General features: G+C 47.9%; 1 protein-coding gene across 1 annotated transcript in view; it reads left to right on the forward strand.

The window, feature by feature from the left end:
- Window positions 1-567: 567 nt before the first annotated feature.
- Window positions 568-16380, forward strand: part of Gabrr2 (gamma-aminobutyric acid type A receptor subunit rho2) — a 35202-nt gene continuing 19389 nt past the window's right edge. The window contains exons 1-2 of the mRNA XM_038347887.1: window positions 568-755; window positions 8320-8426. Coding sequence (XP_038203815.1) covers window positions 568-755; window positions 8320-8426 — 295 coding nt within the window. The remainder of the gene's footprint in view (window positions 756-8319; window positions 8427-16380) is intronic.

The following is a 16380-nucleotide window of genomic DNA, read 5'->3' on the forward strand; positions in this document are numbered from 1 at the left end:
TACATTACATAATCATGACTTTTATTTGCTTCACGCTATTCTTCAAAATCAAAATGCATATCTTTGATGTCTTTTCTGAAAAGACATTACATTTGAGGTAAAAGCGATATCAGCCATAGGCAAAGCATATTCTCTTAGATCAAAGAACCCTCTGGATCCATCAGTGTTTTTCCTTAGCTTTCTCCAAACACATGCAAATCCACTCAGAATCAAAGCTGACCCACTGCTGGGTGTGACAGACTGGCTTTATGCAGCCAGAGAGATGGATTAATGACCTCAGCAAAAAGCTGGCATGTTCAAGAGATTTAAAATATTTTTTATGTAACCGCCTTAGCCAAAGCTGTTCTAGGGTTCAGAGGAATCCCAGTTTCCCAGGTGGACAGACTCCTTGACTAATGGCCAATCTCTAAGCAGAGGGGAGGACTAAGCCTGATGTTTGTGTCATGGCTGGGTGTGTTTAGGGGGGTTGGGGGCTTAGTCGATTAGTAGGTTGGGAAACTCAGCCTTGCCAACCATGCCCTCGCAGCCTCTCCGAGGAGCACTGCCAGGAGGCTGGAGACAGGATCCATGGTCAAGCCAGGGGGCACCTGCCCTGTTGAAGGTCCCTGCACAACTGCCCGTTGCATCGTAGATATTTGCAGAATGCCTTATTTTATGAGACTTGTTTTCTTCTTGTTTTGCCTGATGGCCCTTGTGGAGAGCAGAAAGCCCAGGAGGAAGAGATGGATAGGGCAGCTGGAAATGCCCAAGCAAAGGTAAACTTGCCGGTGTGTGTGTGTGTGTGTGTGTGTGTGTGTGTGTGTGTATTCCCAGTAGCTTTCCCCAGAAGGGGTTGTGGGTATCTCCTTCAATGTCCTAGTAGAATGACCCAGCTAGAGGGGCCTCCAGCTCTCCAAAGTGCTGACATTTGCCACAGTGCTGAGCACTGTGCTATAGTGAGCCAGGATTCTGACATCAAGAGCCTTTTTTGGTAGATGGCTCAGACTTGATGGGTAAAACTCTCTCTACATTCCCTGATTTTGCTGCTTGCTTCTGTCAGGCTAGATCCTGCAGGGAACATAGAGCTTGGCCAGAGGACTTCTGCCAAGTATTGAAAGGGAAACGGTATAAGGACTTAATGTGAATTCTTAACAAAACATACAATGCTGAAGGATTGCTCCGTGCTTGCAGAGGCCCAGAGCTGGAGCCCTAGCATGACAGAAATAGACAAAAGGTAACTGGGGCAGTCTTCTTTAATTATCAGGGAAGAACTTGATCAGATTAACGGGCTTTGAGTTACACTTTTGAATTCTAGAGGAAGTATATGATAGGTTATCAGCAATATTTTAAAAAAAAAGAGTTGAGCCAGGACATCTGGCTAACCCATGTCCAGGAAGCAGAAAAAAGTGAGGAACTAAGTCCAGGACTTCTGGTCAATCTATTGCATAGGAACCGGGGCCCAGGGAGAGACTACTGGTCTACCCCGCTTCTTGGCAGAGAGGGAAGGAAGGGGGCAGGAAGGAAAAAGAGAGCACTTGCTCTCTCCGCCTCTCTCCACACGCACCAATACATGCAGCAGTAAATGCTGCTGCAGACATTCCCAAGAATTACTGGCTAGGCCCAGAAGTTGTACTGAAAACTGTTGTGTTATAAATAGTCTCCACTCCCGGTAAATCTGATTTGGACAATGTACTGAACTTGATCCCCCAAGCTGAGGCCTAAGGGCTGTTGGGCACGAAGAAGACATGAATACCTGTGTGAAATGGTTTGTACCTGTTCCTCCAGGTGTTCTGAGAATGTGTGTGTGCTTTGGATAGAAACAGATTGGGTCTGTGTTAGTTTATTTGCAGGGCCTTGAGCCTGTGAAGCAAATTGACTAGGTCAGTGGTCTTTAAATATTTTTTATCATGTACTGTTACTGGTAACATTTTTCTGGAAACTGTACTAATCCCCACCCACACCACACCTTTTATCTGTACACACACACACACACACACACAGAGAGAGAGAGAGAGAGAGAGAGAGAGAGAGAGAGAGAGTATTGTATATAGGCATACTAGATTAAGTCTTAGCTGCTTCCTTATTTCCAGAAGGAAACTAAAAATAAGAATTACAATTGACTTCTAGCGCTTGGGTGGAGCCTGCTCCTCTGGGACACCTGGATCTCTCTGAGGCTCTGTTCTACTCAGCCAAGAAGCACAGCCCAGACTTACCTTGGTCATGTGTCCACAAGAACAGGCCAGAACCAGAAAGGGCCCCTCAGAAACCACCTGCTTAGTTGCATCTCTGAACTCTAATTTGGGGAAATGCGATCACAGGTGTTCTGTGAAAAGGAGATAAAGGGCCAAAGGCTGGGAATCCTTGGCATGGGCCATTTTAAATAGTTGCCTTCACAACAGAACTCTAGAATCTTCTTGATTCAGATGGGCATTGTGAACCTTGAAAAGGGACTTAGATCACTGATTCTTCAAAATAATAAAGCAACAGCTAACTTGTGGGACACCCTCCCACTGAGAACATGCTGGAAAGCGACCTAAACGGGCTCATTTTACATAGCACAAGTCCCTCAGGGGTGTGAGTCATGCTGTTGCTGGCTCACTCACTAAAGGAACAGTGATGTAGGAAACTGTGTCTGAGAATGCTGCCCACACTCTAGGACCCCACTCGGTAGCCTGGCTGCCACAACCTCTGTTGCTTCTTAGAAGACCCAGAGTGTCGCTTGGCACCATGTGGGCCCTAGGGACAGCTTGAATCTGACATTTGGGGTGAGGACCATTCCTGAAGTTTGTCCCATGAGGAGTCAAGTGGGAAAAGATGAGGTGTGTGTTCACTGAAGCAAGGATAGAGAGAGGATAGGAAGCACCGTGCAGGGTCTTTCTGGTTTCTCAGGACGTGCATTCTGTCAAACCACCACAGAGCTAGGCCGTCTGGGGGCAGGGGCACCAGTCATGGTCCTGATAGTTTAGTTTTCAAAATTTCATTACATAGGAGTTAAGCTCTTTGTTCACAGCCTTGGGACCCTTCTTAGAAGTCTTGTTCACACACAAATATATGTACACATTCACACACATGTATACCACCATGTGGTTCTCATCACAAGTATACAGTATACAGGGTCTGCCTCACATAGTCCCACACCACACAAATGTTACCTCACACATGATTCCATGCCTTCTAACCCGACAGTCTTCTTGCATCTGCTAGCAAACCACTCATAAGACAGTTACTCTGCCCAGCAGCTGCCTTTTAAAAACCTGTCGCTGACTTCCTGGCCTTCGGTGTTCCTCTGTGTTGAATTGTGGTCAACGGAGTCTGCTCCTCTGATCCAACACTTTCTGTTCTTCCTGCCGTTCTGTCTCCTACCTCAGAGATGCCTCCTGCCTCCTTCCTCCCAAGTTGCTTCCTTTTCCTGCCTGCAGAGGCCCAGCTCAGTCCCTTCCCTCTTGAGTCTGAGTCTGGGCATCCTTTGTTGTCCCCTTTCCACTACCATCTCTCTGTGCCCCAGCCTTGCTCACCCCTCGGTTGGTTCTTATCCTTGTTCTGTTCTGCTGGACCAGGACCAGCCTCTTCTGCCCCCAAGTAACTCTTGCCCATGACAGGGAGTTGAGAGGTCAGGGAAGCTACTCTCTGGCCATGCAGATTTTTCCTAATCGTGCTGAGCCTCAGTTTCTCGAACTGAAGGAGTTTGATGATAGGCGAGGGGTGTCTAAAATTCACAGCTGAGAGCCTGCACGGACCACTGTCACTGTGAGAACCGTGTCATGGCTACTGTAGTTAACAAATCAGAACTCTGACCTGGCCCATGGATACAGCTACCCCGCAGGCATGGTGAACACTCACCCTTTTTCACAAAAGGTCAGGTTTAAAGTCACCCAATAGTTTTGGCTTTTCTGTTTGTTTTTTGAGACAGCCCCGGCTGTCCTGGAACTCGCTTTGTAGATCAGGCTGTCCACGAACTCACAGAGATCCTCCTGCCTCTGCCTCTCAAGTGCTAAGATTAAAGACCTGCGCCACCACCTCCTGGTCAGTTTTGACTTCTTACCATGAGGGTGTGGTTCAGGAGCTGGGGGCTAAGGGCCATTCCCGGGAAAAGACTAGTGGAGAAAGAGCCCCTTGTGACAATAGCTCAGGGAGACCTCAGTGATTCCTATTATCAATTAGTTCCTTTTTAAAAAAAAGCAAACCTCTGAGCCTCAGTGACAAGGGATTTAAGCCTGCTGTATCCCGTTGAAGTGACAGCATTCTGTGACTTCCGGCTCACTAATGCTCCCCTAGATAGATGTGGAAAGTGTGCTAACCGGAAGGATTTGTGACCACGAGGCAGAGGGCACAGTTAATGTCCGTGATCTGCTAAGCCCTCTGAGCTCCTTGGGCACCTCCCCGGCAGTCTTTGCTGGGATCTGCTTATGGCCCTGATATTGGCGGATGGCGTGCTGCTCTGACCCTGGAACAGGTTCCTCGTCCTGAGGTCCTGGAACAGAGGACCGAGCAGCGATGTGGCTATAGCAGTAGAGGCATTTCTCAGGACCATTTCTAGGGGAGAAAGTGGGAGCACAGAGAAAGCGAAGCAGCTGTGTTGGTTGATTTCTGCCAACCTGGCACAAGCTGGTGTTATCCAGGAAGAGGAGGCCCCGTTGAGAAAAGGCCCCCAGCAGATTGACCTGTAGGCAAGTCTGTGGAGCGACTCTTGATTAATGATTGATGTGAGAGTTCAGCCCATTGTGGGCAGTGCCACCCTTAGGCAGCTGGTCCTGGGTGTAAGAAAGCAGGATGAGCAAGCCATGGGGAGCCAGGCCATAAGCGGCGCTGCTCCATGCCCGCTGCGTCTTCTCCTGCCTCCAGATTTCTGCCTGGAGTTTCCTGACTTCCCTTTGTGATGAGCTGAACACTAGAAAATGAAATAACCCCTTTCTTTCCAATCTGCTTTCAGTCACGGTGTTTGTTGCAGCAACAGAAAGCAGACCAAGGAAGTAGTTCAGAGTAGTGGTTGTGCAAAAAGCACCTGGCTTTCATGTTTTGTAGCACAGGCCTTTGTGGTTCATTTGCATAGTGCAAACTTCTTTGAGCACACCGTGTAACATATAGATCCACATACAATGTCATGTATTGCTGTCTCAGAATTTTTTGTCTTTGTCTTTTTGTAACAGTCTCACTATATAGCTCTGGCTGATCTGGAGCTTACTCATTAGACCAAGCTGGCCTTTAACTCACAGAGATCCACCAGTCTCTGCCTCCCAAGGGCTGGGAAGGCCAAAGCACATGGCGCCCAACTCTTTGGAGAAACAGTCTTTATTTATTGACTTACTTGGGGTGAAGGACATTTTGAGACTAAAAGGACTTGGGGTGGGAGTAGAAAACAACTTCATAGGGTCCTGTCATGGCACATGCCACTGCGTTTACCCAAACCTTTAGAGTGGCCAGCACCAGAGTGAGCTCTGGGCTCAACCAGGACTCTGGTGGCAATAACATGTTGCGGCCGGCTCATCCATGGTCAAAAGGTCTGCTGTGGGATAGGATGTGGCTGATGGAAGCTGTGTGCAGAGAGGAACCCAAAGCTGGCTCAGAAAAGTAAACTATTGTTTCATAAAAGGAAACAGAGAGGACTATACCCCATATCTTTTGCTGTCACTGCTGGTAAAAGCTGACAAGATGCCCCTAGAGCAGGCTGGCCTACGCTGGACTTCTGCTTTTCTCTGGTCCAAAGTGGGAGACACTGGAGTCCAGTTTAATTGCTCATGGGGGTGGGCCATGACAGAGGGGGGAGCTGGGGACTGGCAGCCGAGGTTGAGGGCAGGCACCTCCGTGAGCCCTATTACCTCAGAATCTCACAGTGCAGAAAGTGATGACAGGAAAGGGGGGCTTCCTGAAGTCAGGCAGTGTCAAAAGACTTAGTTATGGGTCATCTGGAACTAGATGGACTGAGCCAGGTAAGTGGCCACTGAGACAAAGGTGCCTCATGCCCCCTGACACTGAACTCACTGTACCACATCTTTCCTGGCTCACTCCACCCATTCCTCATTCCCTCCACGTCTCAGAAGGCTTCCCCATGGCATACCTCAATAGTTTCCCTGCCAAACCATCTCCTATTCTTCATCCTGTTTAGTGATTCCATGGCATTCAGCACTATGGTGACATCACTTATCCATCTGCCTGTTTATGGTCATCACCTCAACTAGGTTAAGCCTGTGAGGATGTGAGCAATGATCTCCCCATGGTGTGACCATGTTAGCTGTTCCCAGAAATATCAAGTCGTTCCAGGGTCTGGGAACTACCAGATGGCTGTCCGTATGGATGCCGACGTCTCCACGGTTGATGAACTGGAGGAGGACCAGTCTGAGTCAGAGCTCTCGCTGGAAGTGGAGCAATGAATGGGAGGTCCGAGGCTATGAGATGGAGATCAGCAGCCCACAGAGAAGCCCTAAGCTGGAGGCTGCAGCTTATAAAGGAATCTGTTTGGGTCCGGGGCTGGTCAGCCCTTAAACTGGCACGGAGCTAATAAGAAAATGTCCTGTGATTATGGAACTGTTGTACATCTATACTGTCCAAGATAGTAACCGCAAGCTATGAGTTGTTCTTAGCATGTACACGTCGCACGTGTGATGGAGAAACAGGAGAGTAATGGCACTGGATTCTGTCTAAGCTGGGAATGGCTGCCTATTTCTGACGGCTACTTCATGAATGGCACAGCTTTGATGTCCCATTGCATTACACTGTCAGGGCTGAGCTGGTGGAGGATGAGGCAGGTGTCTCCGAGGTCACAGAGCAGGAAACCTTTCTCCTATGGTCCAAACAGGAAACACCGGTTTTCCTACAAGTGAGTGGGGAGGAGGGTAAGATGAGAGTCTGCAAAGGGGGTGGTGAGGACTCAGGACAAGAGCATCCTGTTATCTCTCCAACCTCCAGAATTCAGTGCACAACAGCTCTCACGTCCTGAGAAGGTCAGCTTCCTTTCACACATCGGTCACCTCATCTTTTAAGCCACACGGTCAGCACCAACCTGCATCTGCGCAGTTCCGGAAATTGCCTAAAGCAGCTCCAGGGTAGAGTGCTGCCAGTGTCTGGATTCCACTCACCTGGCTCTCACCAGGGCTTTGGGGAGTCCGGCACTTCTGTCTCCTCAGAATCACCCAGACCCCTAGTGGCAGTGCAGCAGCTTCCCCGGGTAATTACAGTGTGGGTAAGTCTGAGAGCCAATCACCAAGGTACTCGGGGATCTTAGGATGTCACGTTGGGAGCCGTGGTCCTCGGTGTGGCTGTGTGGGAATTAAGTGCGGGTCCCTTCCAAAGACAGTGTTCAGTGCCCAAGCATCAGGAGTTTTGGAAGCTTCTGGGGAATTCGAATATAAAGCTAAGGCCAAGAACCATCTGGTTTAAAACAACTTTGGCTAAATGTGCTAGACTCAGTTTAAATTCCTCCTAGAAGCTGGTCAGAGCACCTTGATATTGCTTCCACTTTACTGAATGTCTAGGGTGTGCTGGGCACTGTGCTTAGTGCAGACACAGAGATGAGCTCAGGTCACACCCTTTAGAAGTCTGCCTGAGAAATAGAAATGGTACAGCTTAGGTGCATCACACATACTAACCGTCCTCCTGTCCCAGAATAACCCGAGCAGCAGGCAAATGCTTTACAATATGCCAGATCCGACTGCTCTAGGACTGAGAGGTTATGGTGGCAAAATTAATCTGGAAAGAGTATAGGACAACGGAGGGACCGAGCTAGGTGGTGTGAGTGTGTGTGTGTGTGTGTGTGTGTGTGTGTGTACAGACCTGTCCCCTGAACCACAGAAGCCACTCCACTCCAGGTCTAGCTGGAGAAAGCAGTGTTTGGAGATTTGAGTCAGCTTTTGTCACAGTGTATTTGTTACAAACCACATTTGTAACACATGAGTCTGACTGCAGCCCTGGCTTTCTGGAACGCACTCTTCAGACCAGGCTGGCCTTGTGCTTCAAGAGATCCACCTACTTCTACCACCTGCACTGGGATTAAAGGCGTGCGCCACCATACCGTGCGCCACCGTACCACCGTGCTCAGCTTTGGGAAATGTTTGTAAAAGAAAAAACTTGGAAATATTCACGATCCTACAGCTTAACCACATTCACTGAGAACTTGCCAGGGTAGGAGACTGTTTTGCCTGGGAAGATATCTGCTCTTAGAGATGTTCGGAAGGACCCGTCCTCTGGTGACCATCCCTGTGGTGGGGAAACAGCCTTTTCTCTCCCTGTGTGTGTCAGAATAGAGAGAAAGTGCAGACCAGGTGGGCCCTGCAGGGAGTCATCCACCCACAGGGCCTCTCCCAGTGCCTTGGTGGGCCATGGAAAGACATTTCTGTTTCTTTGCAGTCACTTGTATAAAAAGAACCCTGACGTGACCAAAATCCGGCCAGGAAAACCTCAGCCTCTGCTCAGAGTCGATGACCATGACTTCACCATGAGGCCGGCCTTTGGCGGTAAGAGAGCTTCCTCCCCTCATCCCACCTGTCCCCAGTGCTCCCTCCCCTCATCTCAGCTGTCTCCAGTGCTCCCTCCCCTCATCCCACCTGTCCCCAGTGCTCCCTCCCCTCATCTCAGCTGTCTCCAGTGCTCCCTCGCCTCATCTCAGCTGTCCCCAGTGCTCCCTCCCCTCATCCCACCTGTCCCCAGTGCTCCCTCCCCTCATCTCAGCTGTCTCCAGTGCTCCCTCCCGTCATCTCAGCTGTCTCCAGTGCTCCCTCCCCTCATCCCAGCTGTCCCCAGTGCTCCCTCCCCTCATCCCAGCTGTCCCCAGTGCTCTCTCCCCTCATCCCACCTGTCCCCAGTGCTCCCTCCCCTCATCTCAGCTGTCCCTAGTGCTCCCTCCCCTCATCCCACCTGTCCCCAGTGCTCCCTCCCTTCATCTCTCCTGTCCCCAGTGCTCCCTCCCCTCATCCCACCTGTCCACAGTGCTCCCTCCCCTCATCTCACCTATCCCCAGTGCCGCTAAACTGAGGTGTGCCCAGTACCAGTCTCTCAGTCACGGCTCACTTCCACTCCTGCGGAGAGGTAAGCTCTCTAAGGAGAGAATGGTCTGGGGGAGTGGAGAGGCTGTTGACAGAGGCCGCTGCCACCCAACTGTTGACCTTCACAAAGGAGAGCAGGCTAACTGTCTTTTCCAAAACCAACAACCAGCCAAGGATATAGGTCACTCGATGGCCAGCTGGGGATGCTCTCATGCTCGTGAATTCACGCTGCAGCAGCACTACCAGGCTGGGCATCTACTCAGAGCAAGCAAACCAATAGTAGCATTAGGGTCCAACTGCGTTGAGCTATTGACAACGTCTATGTGAAGATTCTCTTCTACAATGTGAAGTCCAATGTGCCCTTATCACACAATATAGAAGGTCTCTGTCCCTCTCACCTCTGTCATAACTTACACGGTGAATGGGTGGAGATCTGAGACCCCTTTTTAAAGAGTAGGAATCTCATTCAAGAAAGGGTTCCACGCCCATGATCTAATTACCTCTTCTCTGATAACATTACCTGGGGGGTGCAATTGGAGTTCAACATTCTCATTTTGTGGGAGCGTAAGCATCCAGGCGATGGCACCTGGTACAGAGCCAGCATGTCTCCTACGAAAGAACAGTAGAGCACACAGACCCTCAAGTCACCCTAACCACATGCATGTGAATGGCCGGGGCATTTGGAGGCAAAGCAGGTCAAGCCCAGGCAGGCTGCTGCTGTCCTTAGCTCTGCCTTCCAACAGCCTTCAGGACGGCTGCCCCCATTTTCCCACGGCAGGGATACACATTTTCCCAAGGCGTCAGTAACCACAGGATTTCCTCAGGCAGGTCCCCAATGTTTTCTGAGCCTCTGTTCGCTCCTTTATAAAATAAACACATGGGTTTTGCCCAGACTGTCAGAGATAACATATGTAAAGCCCTTGACATGTGCTCATTCACACCCTCACAGGAAGTCCAGCTGTCAGGCCTTCCTCTTGGGGGACTGTTGAAGGATTAAGAAATTAATTTGTCTTACAGGCTTGTGCGTTTTAAGAGGGCAATGTATTTAACCCGGGTTCTGGGCGGAACTTGGGTCATCAGGTTTGTGTGACAAGCACCCATCTGGGGAGCTACTTCACCAGCCACAGTGAGTTTATTTCATATTCACATAGGAGGGACGTGTGCTTAGGGCATACGATGGAAGAACCTGGAGTGGCCTTTAGAAACAGCTGTGTTAGTTGGGCCAGTGATCCTCCCAGAAGAAAGGGTGAGACTTCTGCTTTGGAGGGTAGCTGGCTCTGGGAGTAGGAAGTGTCTGCTGAGGAAGAATGGGCCTTACTATCATGAAAGGAGAAACATGACCAGTTGTAGCAGAGACTGCAGAGGTGATGGGTTACAGGGAAGAGGATGACCCAAAAGGAAATGGAATCTAGGAAACATCCCAGCCACAAAGCAGGTGCAGGGGTGCAGCGGTGCAGGGGTGCGGGGGAGGCACAGGGGTGCACAGGTTGAATGCCAACAGCAGCAAAAGGAAATGGCTATCAGGCACGGGCCACTCATGCCTGAGATCTCTTTAAGCAGTCCAGTGGGTGCTGGGACTTGAACTCAGGTCCTCTGGAAGAGCATCATATGCTCTTCTTAACCACTGAGCCATCTCTCCAGCCTCTGGAATTTCCTCTATTGCTCGTATTTGGAGTTAACTAGGCCTTCTTCCAGCCTCCAACAGCACCTGGGTGTGCGCCTGTCTCCTTTCTCTTCTTCCTCCTCTTCCTCCTCCTCCTCCTCCTCCTCCTCCTCCTTGTCCTCCTCGTCCTCCTCCTCCTCCTTCTCTTCCCCCTTTCTCCCTCCCTCTCTTTGTAAGTTGGGACTGGAACTGGGGTTCCCCACATGCTAACCACATATTTTACTATAAAGTAATATTCTCAGCCATCATTTATTTCTTTAACAATCTGGCACTCAAACTGTCAAGTTAAGACAACTGGTAAGGAATGATTATTACATTTTTGCCTTTCGTTTTAACTAATTTTGTTAGTTTGAGATCATTTCATCATAAAAAAGAGGCTTCGAGAAGGAGCCTGAAGAATTCTTTGCCTTTGGATAACACTTAATGATTTCCATATTCATTTTGACATGGCAGCTTCTTGACAGATAATAGAGGCTCTCACAGATACTGTTTTCCAATTTCCATGGTAACTAGGAACACGCACTGCTAACAGTGCAGAGAGGCCATTGCCAAAGATGATTGTCTTGGGATGTCAGCTCTGTGCATAGGCTTTGAGCGGAGGGTACAGGGGAAGAGGAGGTAATGGCAAGACTGGGAGACTCCAGGATGATAGGTACTTCAGTGGCCTAAATGGGGATGTTGTTTTGGTGACTTTTATCTTGGCATGAAGGGGAGCAAAGAGGTTAGGCAAGTTTAGGTCAAGCCCACCTGACCCAAAGGTTAAATCTGCAAAGGGGAAGACACAGTATAAAGGCAGAGATCCAGCATTTTCATTCTGTTCACATCACACAGCAGGCGCGTTTACAGGCCCAATGGGAGGACTGGTCCTTTCTGCGAAAACAGCCACAGCCCTGAAAACTATTGTAGATAATCGTTACCATCCTAACCTCCAAGCCCACGGCCGTGTCAACAAATCTAGTGGGAAATGTAACAGATTGGCAACCATGTAACCTCCAAAATCTGTGCTCTTCATGAAAACACTACTAAAATCAAGTAAATCTAGGGGGCTGACTTTGGCTGTTCCTTGATGTTAATCCTGTGTGTAGGACCCTTCCCAGGCTTTATACAGTGAATCAAAATTAAGGTCCCTGCCTAGCAGGCAGATGAGAAAGCTGAGTCTCAGAGAAATCTGTGTGCCCAAGGCCACACTAACCCAACAATGAAGACAAAACTGAGACCTAGACAGTATAACAATCCTTGGCTTGTTTTAATTTTTAATATTGCATGATTTTTCAAAAGTCTGCTTCCGGGCTGGAGAGATGGCTCAGTGGTTAAGAACATTGCCTGCTCTTCCAAAGGTCCTGAGTTCAATTCCCAGCAATCACATGGTGGCTCACAACCATCTGTAATGAGATCTGGTGCCCTCTTCAGGCATGCACGCAGACAGAATATTGTATACATAATAAATAAATACATATTTTTTTTTAAAAAGTCTGCTTCCCAGAATAAGGGTGATTCAGTTTCTCTAACTACATCCTATAAACACTTGAGTACACATGCAGTCACGTGCATGTACAAATATGCAAAGCCCTGCACCTTTCCCAGAGGCTCCAGGATGTCTCCCACCTGTCTCCCTACCCAGATGATCACAATATGGGGCTCTTGGTGGGTGGGGCCAGGACACAGACATAAATAGTCAGCAGCTTGCAGGAGGTATGAAGGATAAACTAAGGAGGTGAGAGGGGATGCAAGGCCAGAAGGGGACCTGAGGAAGAGGAAATGGCTCTCTACTCTCTCTGGAGCTTGTTAGATCACAGGACCCCAACAAGGGCATGGTAGCTTCTGTGAACTTGTCTTCTGTGCTCTGATTTCTGTTATTTTTACAGCAGTCTCCTACTGAAGAAGTGGTTGAGGAGGACAGGAACGGCATGTTCAGATACTGCTTCCCTAGTCCACGATAGACCTAAGAATGATCTCACTCTTGCCCACCCTTGAGGCCACAGAGGCTGCAGTGTGCCCCTTCCTCCTCTTCCACTGCTTCAGAGGAACTGCATGCTGTTGGCTTTATGCTGAATGCCCATCATTCTGTGGTCTATGTGTGGGGGTAGAGACTGTAGGAGGTCAAGTGTTTCCTTGAGCGTGGTCAGTCGATGGCCCAGTGGCACTAACACTAGACACTGTGATGGCTAATCTTAGCTGTCGGCTTGACTACATCTTGACTCAGATAATACCCCAGCGGTTGGGTGCACTTGTGAGGGATTATTCTTCATTGGATCACTTGAGGTTTGGGAGACCCACCCTAAATTTGGGCCACACCTTATAGTGGCACCCACATAAAGGACACTGAAGAAGGAAACTTCTGCTTCCTGCTCACTTTCTCTCTCTCTCTCTCGCTGGCAAGTTCATCCATCCTACAACTGAGGCATGCCTTTGCTGGTATTAGAGCTTACTTCTTCAGGATTCCAAAACAGACTGACGGCGGGCCGAGACATCTAGTCTCATGGACAGAGCAGCTATCAGATTCTTGGCCTTTTCTTCAGGAGACAGCCCTTGTTGGACTAGCTGGACCACAACTTATAAGCCATTGTAAAAAAAAAAAAAAAAAAAAAACCCTCTTTAAATGTATAGATTCACTCTATCAATTCTGTTCCTCTAGAGAACCTGACTAATACAGATTGTGGTACCAGGAATAGGGTATTGCTGTGACATTTCTGTTGGTGATGTTTTTGTTGTGTTTTGTTCCATTTAGGAGGAAGACTTTGGGACTAGGAGAGTGACTAAATGCAGTAAACAGAGGTTAAAGGGCCATCCTAGCAGGAGCTTGGAGTGTGGTTTGCTGAGAGTGATGTGGGCTCTGAACACCCAGCTCAAGAAGCTTCAGAGGGGAACAGTATTAACAACTGGGCTAGGAACCGTTCAGAGGGGAACAGTATTAACAACTGGGTTAGGAACCGTGCTTGTCTTTTGGCAAAGATTGTAGATGCTTTTTGTCCTTGTTCTAAAAATTTGCCTGAAAATTGAAAAAATGATGAACTAATTTCCCTGGCAGCCTAAAATGACTGTTCCATGCAGGTCTCCAAGGAAAAAGAACAGCCTGAGCAAGAAGAAAATCAAAGTGTACAGTTGGAGGAGAAAAAGAAAATTTAATGTTGGAGCCAAAACTTGGGCTGAAAAAGCTAAGGAGAGGCCCCGTGGGAAATGGGATACAGGGAGCGGGGAGTAGGGCCCTCGGGACAAGACTCTAGTCAGATAATCCTGTAATTTGTGAAAAAAAAAATAAAGGCTTGAGGAATATTTTGTTCCTTAGAAGCAACGGATCAAAGTTTATGCAAATGTAATTCAAAGAGGCGCCAGGCTCCACCCCAAACACATAACCAAACATGGCAACTTCAGCCATGTAGTTCTGGCTTTAGTTTCAGGAAGGACAATGAGTAAAGGGGTTGTGGAATCTTCCCCAGCGGTTAAGGATGGCTGCTGAGGCTAGGCATGTGTCAGGGGAATCCTTGCATGGAGGCCCCAAGATGCCACTGTGTGAGGTTGTAAAGGTGAAATCTGGGTTCTGTTAATGATCCCATGATGTTGGAGGGGCCAAAGCTGAGGGATGTCTGCCAGGGAGACAGGAAGTGGAAGCAGCCAAAGAGAGAGTATTTTGCAGTCAGCGAAACTGAGAGAGCAAAGTCATCTAAGCCCTTGACATCAGATATGTGGTTACAAGATTTGAAGTTTGCTCTGCCAGGTTTTGGCCTTGCTTTGGTTCCTCCTCACGCCTCATTCTTTCCTTTCTGTAGGCCCATATTTCTACATTGTGTGATAGCCAAGTGCTCAGGCCATACTTAGTACCTGAGGTGGCCACATACCCTTCCAGACAGGCTGTCGCTACCCTAACAAAGGGTCAGGATGTTGTTTTGCTCCTTTCTTTGTAATTTGGAGGATGCCTGAGAAAAGGTGATAAGTCAGCCTAAGTGCCAGCTAGCATACAGAACAGGAAGACATGACAGCAGGCACAGGTAGATGTGGATGTGACTAAAACCCATTCACCTGGTTGCCTAGGAAACAGAATGCTAATGTATTCCACCCTCAGTTTACATTTTGGTATAAAGGCTGTTTGGAGAATAAATGGGAAATTTTCAGGATGTGAACTCAGGATTTCATGAGGGACCATTGAGAATCTCCCTCCCGATGAAGCCATGTGAGTTGTGTCTTTATTCCCGCACCTCCATGCCGGTCCAGAGAAATAATTTATGGTCCGGGCTGTCACCGGACCCCAACACCTTTTAGAATGGTAATGTATATTATGTGCAAAAGTATGTTGGATGTATATGATTTGCTTTTTGATTATACAGGAGGTTCCAATCAAGAAACCGCCTCAGGTCTCAAAAAAGACTGTGGATTTGTAAAGTCTGTTGAGCCTGTGAATGACTATGGGGCTTTTGAAGTTGGACTGAATGCGTTTTCCCTCATGCTATGGCCAGGAGCCTATGAGGCCAGGGGAAGAACTGTGGTAGTTTGAGTAATAAATCCGGGTTTAGAGCTCATTGGTGGAGTCTTTGTCCAGCATGTGTAGAAGCACAGGTTCAATTCTGAGTGCTACACCTACATACAAAGTCCCAACATTAAGACAAATGCTCAGTTCCTATACAAACACTACTTAAAGATGACATACGGTCTTTTAAAATCTAGTGCCAGAGGCCTGGAGTGGAAACTCGGTGGTTAAGAATACCGCCTGGAGCCGGGCGGTGGTGGCGCACGCCTTTAATCCCAGCACTCGGGAGGCAGAGGCAGGCAGATCTCTGTGAGTTCGAGACCAGCCTGGTCTACAAGAGCTAGTTCCAGGACAGGCTCCAAAGCCACAGAGAAACCCTGTCTCGAAAAACCAAAAAAAAAAAAAAAAAAAAAAAAAAAAAAAAAGAATACCGCCTGGGAATGGGAGGCGAGGAGGGAGGGAGACTGGGATTGGTATGTAGAAATATAAATAAATAAGCTATTATTAAAAAAAGAAAGAATATTGGCTGCTCTTGAAGAGAACTGGGTGTTTGTTTTCCAGCACCCATCTGCAAATCCAGTCCCAGGTCATTTGACTCCCAGCAAAACACACATGCACCTAAAAGCAAACAAACAAACCTTAAAGTTTAGTGCTAGATGCTGTTGTTGGTCTTATTAGGAGCTTAGCTTCCATGTCCTAAGTGAGGCTGGCTTGTGATTTTGCCTTTATTGTCCTTGTTTTGACTTCATAAAATAAGTCTATGTTTTTGGATGTTTCTTTTGGTTTCTTAAACATTTTTTCCTATATTTTCCAGGAAAATGTATAGAAGGGTGCTAATTCCTCCTAAATCCTTGGTGCTTTGCTGCTAAAGCCTTCTGAACCTGTTATTTATTTATTTATTTTTTTGTGGGAAATTTTTCAACACAGACTCAACCTCGCGGCTCTTTGGCTACGGGTATAAAGATGTTAACTATGATTGACAGATGCCAAGTTCTTATTTTTTTCTCCTTTTATTTTTTTAATATTAAAACATATTATAAAAATTTTTATTAAAAAATTTGAGACCTGGGCCAGATAAGTTGCCAAGGCTGGCCTCAAAATGCGATCTTTCTGACCTAGTGTCCTGACTTGCTGGGATTAAAAGCATGCACCACTGTCTGGCCTCATGAATATCAAAATCATTTAAAAGATTTTTCTCTGCAGTATACATTGATTAAAAAGTCCACAAACCACGTGCTCTGTTCACTAACTTCTCACTAAATAAACTCACCAATGTAACTCTCATCCAGCTCGAGAAAAAG

The sequence above is a fragment of the Arvicola amphibius genome, chromosome 11 (genome assembly GCF_903992535.2).
Source record: "Arvicola amphibius chromosome 11, mArvAmp1.2, whole genome shotgun sequence".
Taxonomy (NCBI): Eukaryota; Metazoa; Chordata; class Mammalia; order Rodentia; family Cricetidae; genus Arvicola; species Arvicola amphibius.